The sequence below is a fragment of the Pseudomassariella vexata genome (assembly GCF_002105095.1).
Source record: "Pseudomassariella vexata strain CBS 129021 chromosome Unknown BCR38scaffold_6, whole genome shotgun sequence".
In the NCBI taxonomy this organism is placed as follows: Eukaryota; Fungi; Ascomycota; class Sordariomycetes; order Amphisphaeriales; family Pseudomassariaceae; genus Pseudomassariella; species Pseudomassariella vexata.
Genome location: NW_024467961.1, coordinates 541,754 through 560,456, shown reverse-complemented (window position 1 = coordinate 560,456; position 18,703 = coordinate 541,754). Strand labels below are relative to the sequence as shown.

Sequence of the window (18,703 nt, the reverse complement as noted above, 5' to 3'; positions counted from 1 at the left end):
CTGTGCAATAGGTTGGGGTCTAGGACAGATGTTAAGAATTGATAATGATTTACATGTTTATGAGCACGATGAATAGTTGTCTATAAGCATCCATTTCGGTTATGACACAATCTAGGGTTGCCATCATTAAACCAGTCTAGAATCACATGGGGTATTGTTCCAACACCGAGCTATGCCATGTCGACAGGCTTCTCTTCCTCTTCCTCGCCACCTCTTACTTGGCCCCATTCATGACTTCTCTCAACATAGGCCCGATCTGCTTCCGACCATCCTTCACTTGGCCCTGCTTCCAGCACCTCCTCCACCCTCCCTCGCCCTCATCCCCGTCAGAATCCAGCTTCCCATCATCCCAGCTCTCTAACTCCAGCTCTTTTCCGAACTTCCTCTCAAACTCCCTCGCAGCAGGAATCCCCGCCGCCGTCCGACCCCAAACTAGCAACTCCCTCTGAAACACCCCCTCCGTCCGAAAAGCCGTCAAAACCGCCACCAGATCCACCTTCTTCTCCTCGGCCCACTTCCCCAGCGTCTCGACCAAGGCCTCCTCCGCACCCTCACCCGCCTTCTCCACCAAAAACCTAAAGTCCTGCGGCGCCGACGAAGTGCCCAGCTTCAGCGCCCCCTCATCCCACTCCTTATAGTCCTTCCGAAACACGTCTCTGAGCGACAACGATGCTATGTCCTCTTTAAGATGCGAGATGCGCGTCCAAAAGGCGCTTCTCTCATAAATGCCATCGTCGCTACTTTTCATATTCGCGAGCTTGTACTCCAGGTACTCCACAGCGCCGACGTCGTGCTCCGTCGTCTTGTTCTTGTCTGTGAGGTTCGTCGTGTCGACCAGAATGGGTCCGAGTCCCAAATACGCAAGCTGCGCGTCGATTTGCTCGTCCGTGGACAACGCATCCCAGGCTGAGCGGCAGTGTTCTGTGACTAGGCTGGCGCAGCTGCCTGTTTTCTCGATGATGCGGGTCGCGCTGTCGCGGGGCACTTTAGATTCGTCGGCGTGGTGGTCGATGCAGCCCACGACCCTACTGCCGTAGAGCTCGCCCAAGGAGCCCGTCATGGCATTGTGGTCCACGAGTAGCCATTCGGTATCCTCGGCTTTCAGGGCCTCGGGGTGGGGGAGCTCGGTCAGGGTCAGGATGTCGGAAGGGTGCGCAGCGGCGGAGCGCAGGACGGAGGTAAATTCGGGGCGCAGGGTGAGATCATCGCGGGGCAGGTTGCAGAGGGGGACGTGCAGGGCGTGAGGCGGGGTGTGGGTGCGTAGGTAGGCTAGCAGAAGGGCTGAACAGAGAGAGTCGAGGTCTGGGGGGTAGATCAGCCAATTGGTCAAGTTGTATAAACCAGGGGGTGGTGCATACCAGCCGACTCATTGCCCACCACAAAGGTCACAGGCGCTGTTCGTTTCGATGGAGGGGCTGTAAGTGCCGCGCGAGCCGTTGCCAGGAATGCCTGTAGCGAGGTTCGGGGGGGCATGCTGGCCATTTGGTGTTGTTGATATGATTGGTTCTGGGCTGGTTCCATGCGAAGTATCGATTGCCAAGGATATATAGAAAACTGTGACTTGCTTGGATTGACAGAGTCGCCAGTTGGAAGCTTTCACATGCCCCGCCAACATTGTGAGTACGTCAGAGTAAACCGTGTTACAACGAACGAGTCGGTATTATGCATTTAAGCCGGTATCCGGCTATACGACATCGATTCTAGTCTGCCAAGACCAATAGACCAATTTGATGGCACTCAATAGCAACTCTTTCCGATGCAGATATAGCTAGTTGTGTGATCACGTTAAAGTAATCCCACCCACTGTACCTACTCGTACACGGCATTCAACTGTCGGCATGTGGCAAAGCTGCCTAAGGACGGACGGATTTTACTTTCACCCACCTTCTCAAGTATGAAGCTTGTACAGCAACGCACCTATTTTATGAGAGGGGCCATATCGATTTGTAGAGAGGCAGCCGGTTGGTGAGACTTGTGTTGGTAAGGACGAGTTAACTCTACATTTCAACTCAACTGGATTATCCACTGGAAGATTTGTCAGAGAAGCCCGATAAATGAATAAAATGTGCTAGTAATCTAGCTCCAACCCACCTCAGCCCTATATATGTATGTGTCGTGATCTCTGAGCCCCAGACCTGTACGAAATGTGCCGCTGTCAGGTAAGGTCGATATGGGGTCGTTTTATTTTCAGATCGGAGGGCTAGTTAAGGAAGTGTGGCTTGGTGAAGAGGGGTGGGTGGACTGGGACGTGATCCCGATGGCGTGAAAAAAGACGGATTTGCTTGAGTGGGAGCAGGTTGGTTAGTTTTGCTCCAGATGGGCAAAGACGTGAGGCGAGATAGAGGGAATAAGAAGAAGAGAAGATACCCGTGGATCTATACAAATGAAATAATTGAGCGTATGACTTTTGTTTTACCCTACTTTCTTGCCTGGATTGCATTTCGTTTGGCCGTTTCCAACTTAATATACGAAGGCGTAAATTTGTCTTCCATTGTCTTGAAAGTCTATTATCATTATTTCAGAGACTCAGAAGTCACATCTTGAGTAGTAGAGTACTATACTTGGAGGTACACCGGAATCGCACGTATATGTAAATGAGTATCTCACAGAATTATACAGTATGCAATGTTAAGTTGCTGTTGTCCACGGTACCGCCGGCGGCGGGGGGAGGTTCCCCCAGGTCCTGTACCTTTTTGTTCGTCACTTGGAGCTATCTTCATGGTAATGAGATAGTTGGCCGATTGCGCAAATTTTGACCACAACGCACTGTGTTCAATAAGGAAAGACCCCCTTACAGAAATTATTGTTCTTACGAGCCCGTCAAGCATAGGGACGATGAGATAAAAATAGGGGTAGCCATAGAAGTGGAAGACAACGCAGGGGGAAGAAAGGGATTACGATAGAAGAGGCCGGCTTCTAGACTTGAAGACCCTCGCATCTCATTCGCTTAGGTACTCTATGCCTTGCTAGGCTGATTGATATACAAGATGGAATCTGGCGAATCGACGTTGTGCCAAGTGTACCGCAAAGGGGAGCAGCTGTCTGAATCACAAGTACACGACTGTACCCCTTTGCAAACCACGGACGGCATTTGTACTGCATCGTCGCTTTAAGTAGCACACCCAATTCATATTCAAATACAGGTTCCATTCGGTGTGCACCACACTATCCTACGTCTATTTCTTCGTTATGCCGGGGGATCCTCCACCTCACCCACACCGTCCGTCTTCACCTTCGCCTCAACCTTTGCCTCAACCTCCACCTTCATTATCGATCCCATTATCCCCTCCTTCGACATCCTTGCCTCCCACTTCTGACCCCACCCCTCCAACCTTTCCAGCCCTCTCAGAACCGCCAACGGGTTGAAAGGTCTCCAGCCTTACTGAAACACAAAAATGACTCCGGACCGGTCGACCGATACCGTCATGGTGTACGGCACCTCGAGGACGATCACGTCGAGGATGGAGTCCAGATGGCTTCTAAGCAGCCTGGCCTGCTCGGCTGAGATTACAGTGTGCCGCGGTGGCTTCTCACGGCCCTTCTTCGCTGGCGGCGTTACTGCTGTAGGTGAATAATCGCCGCTGTTATTCTTATTATTGCCGCCTTTTTGTTCCCCACCGGTCGTTGAGGATGCAGAAGCAGTACTCTTGGGCATGCGCTCCACGTTCAGCGTCAAGCCCGGGTTATTGGGGCGATATGTGATTTGTAAAGACGGACTTGGAGTCCTCGTTTGGTGAGCCGCTGAACACGCACGACTGCTCGATGCGATTCAGATCCCAGAACCTTAGTTGCTTGTCCGCAGCCCCCGTAATAATATACCCATGCCGCACGTCGCGCTGCTCCTCCATGGAAGCACTCCCAACAATCATAGCCCTGATGCAACGATCGGCGGCACTCGCAGACGGCTCGATGTTAGTCGCAAACCGACCCAACATACCCTCGGGTTTGTCTTCATCAACGTCCCAGCCTACGTAGTCACGCGGTCCGTCCTTGGACGAGGAGCCAGTGGCGCGGTATATCTCCCGACACGTCGCCTTCTCGATATCCCAAACCGTCACCTCGGCCAAGCCCGTCCCACCCGCCACACAGACCCATTTGCCCCGGCCCCTACTGGGGTGCAGAGCGAGGCGATATATGGGCGACTTGCCCGGGATCCCCCAGCTTTTGACGCGAAGCTTGAAGCGAAGATCCCAGAGATCTAGCACGCCATGAGAAGTACCCAGGAGTAGCCAGAACCTCTTACGATCGACTACGAAGCAGGTTGGCGTGCCGTGATGGACGGGATTCTCGAGCGCGTAAAGGGGTGTCATGGTACGCAGGTCGATAGCAACCACGCGTGAGCGAGTTGTAGCGAGGAGGAGGACGGAATGAAGCTCGAGCTTGAAATGTGTGCACCAAACAGCATATTCCCCTTTTGGTAGCTGGTACTCGCGGAGAAGTCGGAGTTGCATGTATTTTGTCGATGACGCCGACGGACTGGCAACGACTTTCACAATGTGTACAGTGCCATCCGTCGAGCAGCTCACGAAACAGTGCGTATGTTCGATGAAGCAAAGCGCAACGACCTTGCCGCCGAGCGGGTGCTTGTGCGTTTGTCGCGCGCGGTGAGAGACATTACGCTCAAGCCGCGACGAGTCCCACACTTTCACTGTACCATCGTCACCACCGGTTATAAAGAACATGTGATCAGGAGACGCAACGACGCGATTGATGGCCCCCGTATGCTCAGCAAAGGTTGCAACTAGTTTCCCAGTGGGCCTCCAGGCCTCATCTACTCCCTGTGAGGTGTGCCTAGTGGTGTTTTGTCGCCGAGATGGTGGCGTGACAAGAGGGCCAAATTCAGCAATGTCGTGTGGGTAGTTATCGAAGTACATGCCGTCCAACATCTTCATAATATTGGGATCGCTGCCTTCGTAAGAATGAGCCACTTTCCTCTTTGGCCCACTTTCACCGTTCTCGCCTATCTTCTCCGGGAGTGTTATCCTCGGTGGTGGATTCTGAGCAAAAGGCCCTTCAACCTGCCCAAACGCGTTGGTTTCCGTGGTCCCGGTTTCGGGAACAGATCTGTTGCTGTCCTTTCGATTCAACAAGTCAAGTGCACTTGACTGATGACGGATCGCACGGCGGGCTGAGTAAGGTCGATCTTGTGAAGACGTTTCGTCGTCCCTAACTGACGCACGTCCCCGCGAGGTCGACGATGCTCGTCTCGCATCGTCAAAGCTCGCACGGCCGCCTGTAGGGGATGACGGTTGGGTGTGTGTAGGCGATAGTGAAGCCCTGCTTTCTATATTCTGCGGCGATACAGCACCGCCTGTGCTGCTCATCCTTGTGCGGTGGCTGTTCAAGGCAGCTCGCCGCCGTCTGCCTACTGGTTCGTCAATGGTCATCGATGCATCGAGAAGAGCATCGGCAATGGTATAAGGACCTTCGTCCGGACCCGCTTGTGTTCTAGGTTGCTGTGTAGGTTCGCCGGGAGGCACTGTTTCGTCGAACATGACATTCTGTATTTTGGTCGATTTGATGGTTCGCACATTCACGATGTCGCCGAGCCCCTTTGATGGAGCATCCGAAGCCAACAAGTCTCGACCTCTCATTTGACTGAGTCGCCAAATGAACTCTCTTAGAACAAGAAGCTTGAACTCGTCCTCTTGTGCCATGCCATGGTTACGCAACCGTGCAAGCCACTGCTCATCTTCATCGTTCTTCAACACCTTGCTCATGAAAATAGGTTGCGACTCTCGCGAGGACTTCATGGCTATGCCTGTAGACCCCATGTTGAACATGGATTGTTTCTGTTTCTGTATTGCCTTCCAAAACAAGCCCTTCTCGGCTTTCTGGGCCCACACCAGAGCCTGATCAAACACAGTTCGGGATAACGGTTTCTTTAACGCGTCGAGGAGCCCAAGTTCGGAGAAGTCAGGGATTATGGCGCCTTTCAGGAAAGGCTGAACTTGCGGCAATATCAAGCACCTGATTTGCGCGGGTGATAGGAGCTTCGCCGCGCTCGACAAATACTCTGCTGCCGATTCTCGGATCCATAGGTTCGGGTGCATGGTGAAGCGACCCACCACATCCACCAGTTCCCATATCTTTGGTTTGGACAGCAGACCGAGCTTGGCCAGCTCTGCTAAAGAATGCAGCGCTGCTTGCACAACATGCTCCTCAGGGTCCGTCAGAGCCTGGACCATTAGGGGCAGGTTAAATTCTTCCAAACTTGTGCTGCCGAGAAACGTAGCAATACCGACAACCGTATCGAAAAAGGCGCATTTCAGCATCCAGTCTCGATCGTTCAGGTAGGTATTCAAGTGAGTTAGTAGAATATCATTCGATTCAGCACTTCCAAAGAACATGCAAAGCTCCGGGACTGAGCTGAGGAATGCCCGGCGAACCGATGCGTCCGAGTCTTCGACCAAAGCTTTTGCGTGCACCTCAAATAGTTCTACAAGCTCCCGTTGCGCGTTGTCAAACAAATTGTCAAAGGCAGCATCATCACTCCCGGCTTCAACCTCGGGATCAGCGGCAGAAATGGATCCTTCCGCTCTCAGAATGGCAGTCATCTCCAAAAACCTAGAGGCTGTCGTTGCTAGGCTCCCCAGACAAGATGCATATGTAGCCCTGACTAAAAGAGTTGGCTCTCTGCGCTCTTTTCCTAGAACAGGCTGTCGGGAAGCGCCTGACAGAAACACCTGCATCCTGGGCATGATGTATTCTGGCAGGACGTGTGCATTGACAGGTGTGACGACTGTCACCATGGCCAGAAGCTGCGTCACCGCACGAACCGCAGCGATAGCCACGATATCAGAGTCGTCATTGAGCAAAGTCATCAAATAGGGAAGGACTCTGTCCAACTTGGCCTCGTCTGTCAATCGTTCCGAGAATGCCAGCAAAACGTCACATGCTCGTATCTTTGATGCTGCCCGGGCCGTATTACGGAGCGACCCAGCAACCAATGTGAGAAAGATCAAGGTCCCATCATCCGCAGAGGGTTGTGTTGTGATAGATGTGTAGTGCTCATTGTTGGGTATGTTGAGCCTCACCGGGAGAAGGCCGAGTCCTAACCTGGGGGTGAAATGTGACAACTGTGTTGAAGTCTCCTTGGTATCGGAATAACCCAGGAAGTACGAGATCTTATCGAAGTCGTAGTAAACCCGGTCTATTCGCTCATCGGCTTCGCCAAGGTTCTTCGACATTCCCGAGATGGGCGCCCGCCCAGACGTAAGATCTGTAACCGACTCCATATACTGATGAAGGGGGTTGTAGAAATATTCGGGAAATACCTTTCCCTTGTAGACATCCAAGTACTGTTCAGCACAATACCGTTTCTCAGGGTCCAGCGCCACCATGCTCGAGAGCATTTCCCGCAGGCCTTGATCTGGTATCCTGCTAAGATGCGAGATAACGGGATCATATTCGCCACGGCGGTACTTGTAAAGCTGGCTGAGGTGGAAGATGGGGGTCTCCAGGAACAGTTCTGCAATAACACAGCCAGCACTGAATATGTCCATGGCCCAAGTAATCCCGTCGCTGTCCTCTGCATCCTCCCCAGGGGCAAGAAATCTTTCTGGCGCGATGTAGCATGTCCGGCGACTTGATATGTCGAAGAAATATGAATACAACGCCGGGTTGTTGTCGGGAAGGCGCGAGGGCTTGAAGCTACCGGTGAAGTCAGACAGATAGACCCAGTTCCAGGAGGTGACGAGTATGTTCTCCGTTTTGATATCTCCGTGGTAAACATCCCTGGCGTGGCAGTCGCGCAAAGCGCATAGAAGCTGGAAAGATATCCATTTCTTCTCGATATCCTCCAGGAAGGGTCTTGTGGATAGGCGATCGTATAGGGAGCTATAAAGGTACTGTCGAATAAGATAGGCGTTCATCTCGGTCTCGAAGGCGCGCTCGTAGCCCAGGGCGTTTGGAACGTCTCTCAGTTTGTCTCGTTCGACTTTCTATAGGTTTAGCATATGAAATACCTGGTCTGAAAGTAAACTGTTACCTACGCAGTATCTTGTTGCCATACGACTGCAAGGACATGGGCGTGTGGGGCTTTACAGTGACCTTGACGAGGACTAGACCATCGTAATTCCGAGCTCGGATGCTTTTCATAAAGCGAGCGCTTCCGAGGGACCTCTCGTGGACGAGGTCTGACAGTTCTGGGACGTCGATGCCGGCAGAGCCAGCATACGGCGTCGTGAGAGAGTAGCTCTGCCCCATGATGGATGCCGAGTTCACAGGTACCAACGGGCCTACCTGGGAAGTGTGCTTGCCGGGTCACAGCTCATCTTGGACCTACCCCTAAGAACTGTCGCTTGCACACGACTGTCGGTGTTCTAGGCCTGTTTCAATTAAAACAACAATATCTGAGTCGATTGTGGAGAGGACAAGGCAGAAATGCGAGGCTGTGATGACATAGAGGTTCGCTGCGATTACAGGCTGCAGCACCAGCAGCTCAGCAGCTCCCCGTCTAACCGCAAGTAAAGTTGGGGGCTGCAAGTGGGATCCACTGTTGTGCACGGTCCATCGATCTACTATCAGGTACGTACCCTTCCACTGAACTCAACCTTGAAGCAGCACCCACTAGAACTTGAAGACAAAGAGTTTCCTAGAGTGAGATTGTTTTCTTGTTAAAATGATCGAGTAACCAATTACTTACTCAAGTAGCCATTGGCCTGGCAATCCTCTAAACTTGCTGAAGGTACAATAGTCAGCTCTAAATCTACAAGCTATGAGATGAGAGTTATTTTGAGTCACTTTGGTTCACTGATGCATATTCTCTTATTCTTTACTCGCCTGTCAGATCACCACTACACCATCACCAGATCCTCGGGTTCAGCACCTAAAAATATCAATGAATACGTAGGTTCACCATCCGTTCGTGCATCTTAATTCGAACTATTACAACACCTAGGTAATGTTAAGTTTCCTTTGCATCATTATTGAGATACACAATGACATATTTACCCTGGTCCAGGGTCCGTATCTCTTGGTCGTGGTCTATATACTTACCGAAACATTATACATCGAAACACTATGTCCCCATGGTAATTGGCAGATCGGGCTGATTTGAAAAGTCTCTCTGCAGCACCTTCATTCAAGGAACCGGTACTTCCCGTACCATCTTCATGTAACCCATGGTCCTTGCGAACCCGGTCGTTTGTTCATATACTTAATTTCGCCAATCGAGCTGCGCCCACCTCATTGGACTCCATGGCCTCCCTCTGATTTAGCAATCTTGGAGAGTTTCAAGGTTGGGTGCTGAAACTGTTTCCAGAAAATCCCAGGCATAGCTCACCGCTGATCCTGGGACGGTACGAAATGTTCATCACCAACAAGTGATTGGAAGCTAACTTTCTCTGCATTCAACTAATTGAGATGTGGCAGTTAAGATATTGACAGGGGCCCCCTTCAAGACATCTCTATGCTCGGTAGCGTAACAGCTCTCCGTGGCAATCGTGAAGACATATCCCAAATCTTCAAGCCTCGTCCCCTTGTCTTCAAGTATGTAGGTTTGCAGGTTGCATGACGTACAGCTTCCTCTCTTATGAACCCCCAAAAGTCCCCCCTTCGAAGCCGAACGTAATCACGCGGCAAGCGGCCCTCCCCGACACCATGCGCATCGAAAAACGCTTCTTGCTGGCCAAGTGGGTATATAAAGAACAACGAAGTAAAAGGGGAGGGCACAATGCGTCATCGCCATATTAGGAGTGATCCAATCGCGTCTCTTCATTTCGTCCAGCTTGCCGCTGATAAGCTGCAGAGCACAACCGTCGGAGTAGAGGCCAAAAGCTCGCGGTCCAAGTCGTGATCCGAGGCGAAGCGGTCCGAAATGAATTAAATTAGGTCGTCTAGAACTGAAGGCATTAAGCGTGTCCGCAAAAATGCAAACTGTCGTATCTATGTGCAGGTGAGGGATTGTGTGGATAAGAGCGCAGCACAAAGTCGCAATGCTGTAAACAAGATCGGATTGGTGTCGTGAGGTGGTCCACGGCCGAGAGTGCAAACCAAAAGCCCTGAACGCCGAAGCAATGCGAATAAAACACCGCCCTGACTCAGGACTAAATCCAGAGATGCGTGAAATACCAGGTCATCATATGGCTCAAGTAAGTTGGCTGCCTTGGTGGGCGCTGGATGCGGTTTCTGTTGAGCCGTCTCCCTCTATGGTTTTCCTCCAATGTTCGGGCAGGCACACGCAAACAAGCGGGAATGCTTTGATCTCACCAGTGACTGGAGGAGAGGTATCACGTCCACGGCCCGACGTGTTGGAAACACCACTGTCCCTTTGAGCTTGTCGTCTAGCTTCCCATTCATCAGCGTGCTCCTCCATCATGACGCCTGTAGCCCAGCCATCATCCCATATGCCAACCACCTTGAGCATGTCGCCGCGCTCCAGGGCGAACTCGTCTGCGGCACGGGGTTGATAGGCCCAAAGAACAGCCACGCGATCTCCGGGGTGAATGTCGTCTTGTGAGTAATAGTCCTTGAAGAATGGCAGCTGCTCAGACTGTTGGCTGGCAACCCCCTGAGGCGACGACATTCCGCCAGCACTAGTGGGGGACTGAGCATCCTCACCAGCCATTATCGAGTTGCTCGACAATGAGCCATTCCTACGGCTTGTTGGTGGTGGTCGCAAGACACCCATGCGAGTCTCTGATTCGGGACTGTCTCCAGATATGGATGATGAGAGATTATCACCTCTCCTTCTTCCCGTCATGTATCCTGCCGCCGCGCCGGCAGTAGCAGCGCCTGCGGATCCCCCTCGTCTGGACTCTCCTCGCCTGGACTCTCCTCGTCGGGAATCGCCGGGCCTCGAGGGTGAATCTCCCGAGTGACCCTCCAGTGCAGACATGCGTGCTATCCTCCCACCAGGAAGAATTTCGTATCCTTGTGGCGGAGTCGGTGGTGGAAGCTGTGTGGTTGACTGCCCTTTCCTAGAAGGCGAGGGTTGGTTGAAGATGCTACCCTTTTGGCTGGAGTTCCTGCGGCGTGCCAACCTAAGACAAATGAATACGAGGAAGGCGAGCAGGGCAACACCAATCACTGAACCCACAACGATGCCCGCGATGGCACCGCCGGACAGGCCATTGTTAGTATTCCCTGTGGCAGGCACAGCAGTACCTGTCGCAGTCGATGTCGCAGTAGCAGTGAAGGTGACCGACGGCCTAATGCTGGGTAACACCACCCCGGCACACCGGGTCTCGGCGTTGGAGTTGTAGCAGCACGTGTCTGTGGAATTGATCCCCCCCGACGCGCAGTATGTGCAAAGACCAATGGTGCTATTGCCGTATCCGCAATTGAGTGGTTCATTATCAATTCCGTCGATGCAGTTTGCAGTCGAAAGTGAATTAGCTGGCAGAGCGCAATTCGTGAAGTCGGCTCTTATCTGACTTTGGTTGTTGCTGCTGGGATCCGAGCAGATATTGCTGTCCGCCACGACGTACGCTTCACTCTCGGCAAATTGAGCCTTCTCATGGTCAGTGATTTGAAGGCACGAATCAGACTTCGACCAGACTCACGCAAGATTCAGCGCAAAGTGGCTTCGCAGCTGTGCCAGACAAATCGCAATCGTCGATTGAATTTTGAACAATGGCATTACAAATGACCGAGGTTGTAAATCGTGCATACAACTCAGTTGTATTGGTGAGATCGACGTTATTACACCCGAGTAGTGTTTGGTACCTGAATGATGACTTAGTAAGAGCATAAGCTCGAGGAGATCAGAGTCCACTCACTTCTCTTGGACATAGCTGGTTTGGACAAACGAACTCAATTGTTCATCAAACGAAGCGGTATCTGAGACGTATTGGAGGAAGGGGCTGCAAGCGCATGAGTTAGGGATAACCATCGAACATCTACGTGAGTTTCACGCCAAGCGCAACTCACTATAGTCCCACGAGATAGTCGCTGGTCGACACGTAAGCCTCCTGGAAAGCTGAGCATTGCGTGGAATTCGACAATGTGTAGCATTCGGCCGTGACAGTTGGCGTCACTGACAAAAGCGATAAAAGCAGCGCTCCTGTTGTCGTTTTCCGGTAGTTGCCCGTCCGCCGCCTTACTGTGGGTCTCGCTGACTTCGAACCTGCCACTACCCTTTGACTGCCGGATACCCCCAAGTCTGCCATGGCAACCCCGTCGGAGGTCCAATTCTTGCCAACGCTTGTGATCAGTGGCGCGGTGAATGCATGCTGATCTGACCCTATCATTGCTCAATGCCGCATGCTACTCAATATCGAAACTTGCGAGCGGAAGCTGTCAGATGGTTGTTGGCGAGGTATCGACAACAAGAGCAGGGTATGCTGGTTGTTGTTGTTGTTTTCGGTGTTTTTTTTTTCAGATGTTCGGTCTGTGTAATAGTCGTTAACCGTAGCCGTAACCAAAAATCTCTTGGCAATTGAGTCAATTGAACCAAAAAGAGGATGTGGAATGTTGTTGTGCGATGTTGACGACGTAGGTGTTGACTTGAATTATTAGTTGAAGTAGAGGGTGAAGTAGGCTCTGTCGGGTATTTCAATAGGTATGAATGAGTGGCTGCAGTTGGAGAAGGCAGGACTGGAAAGAACGTGGGTCGCGGGCGGCAATGACAATCGGAAGCTCCCATAGGACGACGGATCAGTAGGTCGGTCGGTCGTGGTTGACTTGCTGCGTGTGTGGACTTTCAATGCACGATGCTGGATAGGACAGGACCACCGCACGCATTAGACACGCAGCTGCTGCTGACGGGTGGGATGGGGCGTATGTCCGTTGGATTGCTCCAGTGGTTTCGAAGTATGTATATATTTGGGACTAGGGGCAGTTTATACAATACTCGAAAAGAAAAACCACGCGAATCATGAGGGGAAATAGCAAAACAAGAAACAAGAAAGAACGTAACGGGTGACCAGCGGTGTGGTGCGGCAGTGGAACGGCCGATCTGGATGGGAGGATTGAGAAAAGAGGTCGAGATGGCAACGGGGGCGACGGCAGGAGAGAGAAACTGGAACGAAAGGGCGTTTCCAGCGAAGTTTTGGAGCGGGTGTCCACTTTGCTTGCGCACCCGACTACGAAGTACAATGCCCAGCTGCCCGGGCTGGGGACGCTGCAGGCTATTGCCAAAAGCTGGTGCGCACATCGAAACAGGCCACTCATCAGCCAGTGGCCAGCCCTCGCAGCGATTAGGAGCAGACAGGAAGGCCGGGGGGCTGTTCCTTGGCTATTCCCGCACAGAGTTGCGACTCCCGAGTTCCCGGCCAGATAGCACCTTTTCGGTCATGTACTCGTACCTGATTAGCGATTAGCAGAGCTCACTTGCAACTCTGTTAACGTGAGAAGCGGGTCGCCGAGACCCATCTAGCTTGAGACTCCCTTGAAAAAGTGAATAGCAGTCGCTGTGGATTGAGTTGCAACCATTACAGAACACTGCTAACGGCTCTTCGTCCACCGCAATGGGCTTCTCAAATATAACAGATGCAGTGAGCCGGCGCAGGTACTTTCACTCTAGCCGACCGGTTCCTGAGCTTAGCCAAAGGTACCCTGGTCGAGTATAATCGCAAGCGTTGCGCAAGTCCAGGGGTCTGATAGAGCGTGCACCCACTTCCAGCCTGGGTTTTATCAGAACTGGGTAACGTGCCTGATGCATTTGAAATTTGGTTTTCAACCACATCCAATAAGCATCAGCCCAAGCTTTGCAAGGGTCCAGGACAGCAAAATTTCCTCCACCACAGGAAGCCTGCCTTTCCCTTTCTCTGTAGCTTGCTTCACTGTTGGCAGTTTATCCCGTCTTCAGCTTGTCAAATGCCTCACGAAACTTCGAGTGTCATCCGAACAATCCAACGGCGATGGGGTAGCAAGTGCGTTCACATCCCTTGTAGTATTGTCTTAGGTTCGAGAGCGTACACTCCAAGTTTCGCACCTTCTACCTCAATTCCCCAGCCTGGTTGGACGAATTTGACAGATCACTATGGATTAATTTGGCCACTCAGTCGACCACAGTATTGGGAATGGGGTCAGACGAGGCTCGAGACCCTCTGCTGCCTTTTCTGTCATTATCAGCACGGCTCAACGCCAATTACTATGGGGCTTCCGCGTTGTCTTAGACAGTGGCTGCAGCCGTCGCACATGGCAAATGGGGCTGCCAGACAGCTAAATGGGGACACACCACGATGCTTTGGTCTCTTCTTCATTCCCATTTGTTCCAAACTTGAATGCCTCGTAAGGTGTTGTCATGCATTGAGTTTGCGAAGAGTGCCTTCACTGAAGTCAAATATTGCCTAACGATGTTGGATCTTGGAATACTTCAAAGCAGAATAGTAGTCGTATTTGGCGTCGATCGAACTACACCGAGCTAGTACTCTTCAGGAAGTGATACCTCTCTTTGGACTGATTCATAAATCCTTTCGTCATCAAATTGGCTCGTCTGAAGTCTTGCCCTCTCACAGTGATTGGTCGACAAGCTCTTATTTGTTGATGATGCAGGAGCTCGCCTGCAAGGACCCTCGTTCCCAGCTCGAGCGCAAAATTCCCGATTTCTTTCAGGCAGCTGTTTTGGTTTAACATGAACGGTGTCTGTGAGATGATGATGGCCTTTGTGCAGAAAGCTCACAGTCATGGCCAATAAAGGAGAAGGTCCAATAAATAGCACGTCACAATTGTCACAATTACGTTCTTCCATGACGGCCCTCCGTTCGTCTGAGCCAACATAGAATCTGGGTTTTTCTAGGCACTCTTTATTGCGCTTCAGAACCTGCTTGATTAATCATGCCAACGAATATGGACCAAGCATTATCCATGTGTAGAACGAAGAAGCGCGACCACATTTTCCCCGGCCATATCTATCTTCAGACACTCGGAAAAGAGGTATGAACGGCTTCAGACGATGAATTTTCGGCGTACGCTGAGTAGGTATAACATGGAGGAGCATGTAGTTTAATTCCGCTTGCACCACCGGCAGTCGGTCTGTTGTACCAAACACTCATCCATCATATCGTTTTACCATCTACCGAACCCCTTCGCAAGTACTGATCACCTATCGCCGCAAGCTGGCGTTATGTGTTTCAACCCGACTAAGAAAATGGGTTTGCAGGCTAGAGTCTCGTTACTCGTTCGAACGTGCATGTGGCATACACCGATGCACACGTTTCTCCCAGCCACCGACCTGCATCAAACGGAGGCAACTGCCACAAGCGGCTTGGTTCTGCCACAATCCAAAATAATTCAGGACTTCCAGTATGCAGCTTGATGATCACTGACAACATGCTGAAAAAAAAAATTAAAAAAAAGCGGTAGCGGGTCAGAGCATTTATGAATACCAACCACCTTCCACGACTTATGGTTTACAATACGTCTAGATATCCTAGTAATAGTATAGAATTATCGTAACTCGTACACCTCCGACACCCGGGCATCAGCCTTTTTGCATGTCGGCAGCATCCCAGTATAAAAGCTTTACCCTCTAATACTATTTTTATATCGTAAAGAGGGGTTGCAGGTGGCGTTACCCGCTTGCGCTTCTCACTTGCGCGGCGCTTATCACTACAGAGTACCCATCGTCTCCACGAAGCATCATGCGCTTTAAGCATTACATTGGGTCGGGTAATTTCCCCCTTGGACCAAAGCGGAAACCCAGAATACAGAATCATACACACTTGTATGATTGGATATCACAAATTCAAGCATGATAGCTGCGTCCGGAGAAGTGCCATCAACTGGACAAAAGGAGACAGGTTACTGGTAAACCCGTTATCAAGACGGTCGATTGCTATGCATTAAGCCTTACGTGCGGACCCCTGATACTCCACTTTCAGGGTCTCAACCGAAGCTCAAGAACTTGGGACCATTCTGTCATCCACGTCGCCACGTTGAATATCTACGATCTCGTTCGGCAATTACAGCGAATCAGACAGCATTCGAAAACGTCGATCATGCGGTTTGGAGGCATATGTACCGTTCGTTAGATTCGGGGTGGGTTCACCCCTACATACACCACCTTCGGCTCGTCGGTTTCGTGTTTCTTGATTGCGTTCCAGGATATTCTTGTCCCTGTGATGCAACCTCACGCGGCTCACTATTGATTGTATGATGGCTAAACAGAGCTCTTGTCTGGTAGACGACCGATACTATCTTATCATCGTGTTGCATGAATTTCAGCTTCCCCTCAGCAGCTGACAGCTCATGGACGGACATAGGAGTTTCAGCTGCTTACATCCTTCCCGAAATGCGGGTTTGTCTCTTCAACTGAAAAACCTCAAAGAAACCGAGCCGATGCTGTCTGTCGTTGTTGGTATATTATGGAAGATTGTTGAAACAGGTGCATTCTTCAGTTCCAGCTGCCCAGCTAGCCAGACATATGTACGTGGTAAGCGGTGAATGTCTCACCAAAAAAAGTTACACGAACTGATAATCTAGTAGAGGGATACCCCTGTTAGGTTTTGAAACACTTCGATGTGTTGGGTCTACAATTAGTAGCATGGCATCTGAGGAAATGCTCGATTTGTCGTTGAGGTAGCGGTACGCTGGCCAGGGATCATTCTTATCACCACGTTGCCTTGAGGTAGCGGGTAACGACTACAGCAAATGACATGACATGGGATGCGCGGGTATTAGCTACTGACGTTGGTCAGACTTCAACTATCTCTCGACCATTCAGCTCCAGCGCTCCTGATTAAACTGGAGTAAGTTATATAGCTGTGTTGACGAGTCTAAAATAGGTCCAGATCGAGTTACTATAAACTGCGCAACTCTAGCGATATTATGCTTGGAATGCTTTTGATTCAGTCTATCAGACATGCTACTAGGCCATTTTTATCGCAGCTTTTTGGAAATCATGCCCCAACCAGTGTTAGAATTTCGATTCTACTGCTACGTAGGTCGAGGCAAGTCTATGTTACGGCGGACTTATAGTCCATGGTATGACTAACCTGTTAGACCGGACCAGCTTTACGTATTTGACATATACCCCTACAACAATTCCGCTCCATCTTTAGTAAGATACGGCAGAAAGTTTGTGATGCAGTACCTCAGTCTTTCAACGAATGACCAAGGTTTTCAGCTAACTTCCAGCTCCTTTCTTGAGGACACCAACGAAACCAACTGATCTCTAAACAAGAGAGACTTCTCGAATTATGATATTATGGAAAGTGCAGGCCTGGTATCTGCTTGAGGGAAGTGCCTTATGAGATTTGTTACTCTTTTGGAAGCAAAGGCCCTGTGAAACAGCACCGGTACATATTCTGGTTGCTGGAAAGCACAACAAAACACATTAGACATTGAGGAAAACCGGGTAACAGGGACCATATGATGCTTCATTATGTATGAAGCATAAAATGTAGCGGCTGAGTGTAGCGTTGCTTCTATCGTCCTTTGTGTCCTCGTCTTTCAATAGCAGGCCACTCCAGGCATTCTTTACAGCCACCAGATCTTGAAGCACAGTGCTTTAATGTTTGAAAAGGCAATGCTTCTCAAGCTCATGGGATATACATGACCGAGTGTTCTCAATAACGAATGCGATGTCTCACACCGAGACAGCAGGATACTATATGTGTACAGGCCGTTGTTCAATCCAGAAGCGAATTTAGCGTCACCATCCACCAGTAAGGGGGATGAGATGGGGTGTTGGCCTATCAGACCAACAAGTTTATGTCGTAGTATGCGACGTTGGTTTGCCATTGGTCGTGTACGCAATCAATTTTGAGAGTCACGTACAAAGCCATTGGACCTTCAGCCTTGACAATCGGTTCTATCATTTACCATACACATCTCCCCGATCATTACCATCATTATATGCCGTGAGGTTGTGGGTGTTTGGTCTCCGTCATCATCTCCGCCCCAACCCCTTCCTCCCGTTTACCAAGATGTCTTTAGGTACTAGGCGGTGTTCGCTTTTCATATCTTAATTTTCACGGTTCACTTCTATGTTGCTGTTGCTTCTTCGTGGATAAAAGTAAAGGATATGCCCCTCTTTCCTATCCAATCATTGCCCCTTGGATATCGAACTCTGACCGCACACCCCAGCTTTCTATGAGTCCCGCCGAAGCTGAGTCGTGGCAAGCTTCAATTTTCAATTGGGGAAGGAGGGATACGGAGCCAGTATTTTCAGCTCAGGGGATGCATAGGGACGCCCCTGAATGCATATCACTTGCTCAGAAGACAATGGTGTTCCAAAGCCGCTGGCATCCAGGTCTGCGAACATGGTCAGTAATGATCGCGATTTAATACAGAGATCATGTCGTCCTATCAGTACCGAAAGTTCACGAAAGAGGTTTGACAGCAACGCAGGGAGAAAAGAGGAGTAGAAGAGGGGGACAACAAAAGCACAAAAAATCCCTCCATCTCTCTTCCTCATCTATCTCGACCGTCAAATGTCATGAGGACGCATCAGCAGCGTGAATTGGTACAGAAACTGAACCTGCGTTAACAGCCAGCAATATTAACACCCGATCATTGTAACACTCGTAATTTGTTTAATCAGTCTGATGCCGCATAGTTTGGGACTAATTGGAGGGGCGCCAGTCACCATGGTGAAGTTAAACTGGTGAGGGCAAGTTGAGGCGGTAAGGTTTTTGAGGATGGCCATAAACATAACTCCGAACGTGGCAAATGCGCAAGTCGAGGGGCAACCCGACCTTTCGAAGTTGATACCAATCGCGGGATCATGTAGCGCTCGAACTGTACGTGTTATCTATCCTATGGTCCATTGGGGCAAGAACCAAGTACCATGTAAGAGGGCCCTTAGCAGTCG

The 18,703-nt window shown here is 50.6% G+C and overlaps 4 protein-coding genes across 4 annotated transcripts; all 4 read right to left on the bottom strand.

Moving 5' to 3' along the window:
• Nucleotides 1-214: 214 nt before the first annotated feature.
• BCR38DRAFT_408679 (uncharacterized protein) lies at nt 215-1,473 on the bottom strand (the record flags this gene model as incomplete). The annotated part of the gene is made up of 2 exons (XM_040858291.1): nt 215-1,302; nt 1,359-1,473. 2 exons carry the CDS (start codon nt 1,471-1,473, stop codon nt 215-217), a joined length of 1,203 nt encoding a protein of 400 aa, XP_040716075.1.
• A 1,799-nt stretch (nt 1,474-3,272) lies between these two features.
• BCR38DRAFT_513245 (uncharacterized protein) lies at nt 3,273-8,419 on the bottom strand. The gene is made up of 2 exons (XM_040865054.1): nt 7,995-8,419; nt 3,273-7,939 (listed from the first exon to the last, which is right to left on the bottom strand). Exons 1-2 carry the CDS (start codon nt 8,206-8,208, stop codon nt 3,684-3,686), a joined length of 4,470 nt encoding a protein of 1,489 aa, XP_040716074.1. The 5' UTR covers nt 8,209-8,419; the 3' UTR covers nt 3,273-3,683.
• A 1,474-nt stretch (nt 8,420-9,893) lies between these two features.
• BCR38DRAFT_187306 (uncharacterized protein) lies at nt 9,894-12,018 on the bottom strand. The gene is made up of 3 exons (XM_040853977.1): nt 11,724-12,018; nt 11,508-11,670; nt 9,894-11,455 (listed from the first exon to the last, which is right to left on the bottom strand). Exons 1-3 carry the CDS (start codon nt 11,834-11,836, stop codon nt 10,091-10,093), a joined length of 1,641 nt encoding a protein of 546 aa, XP_040716073.1. The 5' UTR covers nt 11,837-12,018; the 3' UTR covers nt 9,894-10,090.
• Nucleotides 12,019-17,940: 5,922 nt separating this feature from the next.
• On the bottom strand, nt 17,941-18,507 carry BCR38DRAFT_187261 (uncharacterized protein). The gene has a single exon (XM_040853976.1). The coding sequence runs from the start codon at nt 18,305-18,307 to the stop codon at nt 18,023-18,025; it is 285 nt and encodes a 94-aa protein (XP_040716072.1). The 5' UTR covers nt 18,308-18,507; the 3' UTR covers nt 17,941-18,022.
• Between the last annotated feature and the right edge of the window lie 196 nt (nt 18,508-18,703).

Bases quoted from the DNA above. Each gene is read 5' to 3' on its own strand.
- BCR38DRAFT_187261 (XM_040853976.1), bottom strand. From the start codon at position 18,307: ATGAGGAAGAGAGATGGAGGGATTTTTTGTGCTTTTGTTGTCCCCCTC.
- BCR38DRAFT_513245 (XM_040865054.1), bottom strand. From the start codon at position 8,208: ATGGGGCAGAGCTACTCTCTCACGACGCCGTATGCTGGCTCTGCCGGC. The intron at 7,940-7,994 runs GTAGGTAACAGT...ACCTATAGAAAG, and splicing joins GTATGGCAACAAGATACTGC to TCGAACGAGACAAACTGAGA.
- BCR38DRAFT_187306 (XM_040853977.1), bottom strand. From the start codon at position 11,836: ATGGTTATCCCTAACTCATGCGCTTGCAGCCCCTTCCTCCAATACGTC. The intron at 11,671-11,723 runs GTGAGTGGACTC...GTCATCATTCAG, and splicing joins ACCAGCTATGTCCAAGAGAA to GTACCAAACACTACTCGGGT. The intron at 11,456-11,507 runs GTGAGTCTGGTC...GACCATGAGAAG, and splicing joins CACTTTGCGCTGAATCTTGC to GCTCAATTTGCCGAGAGTGA.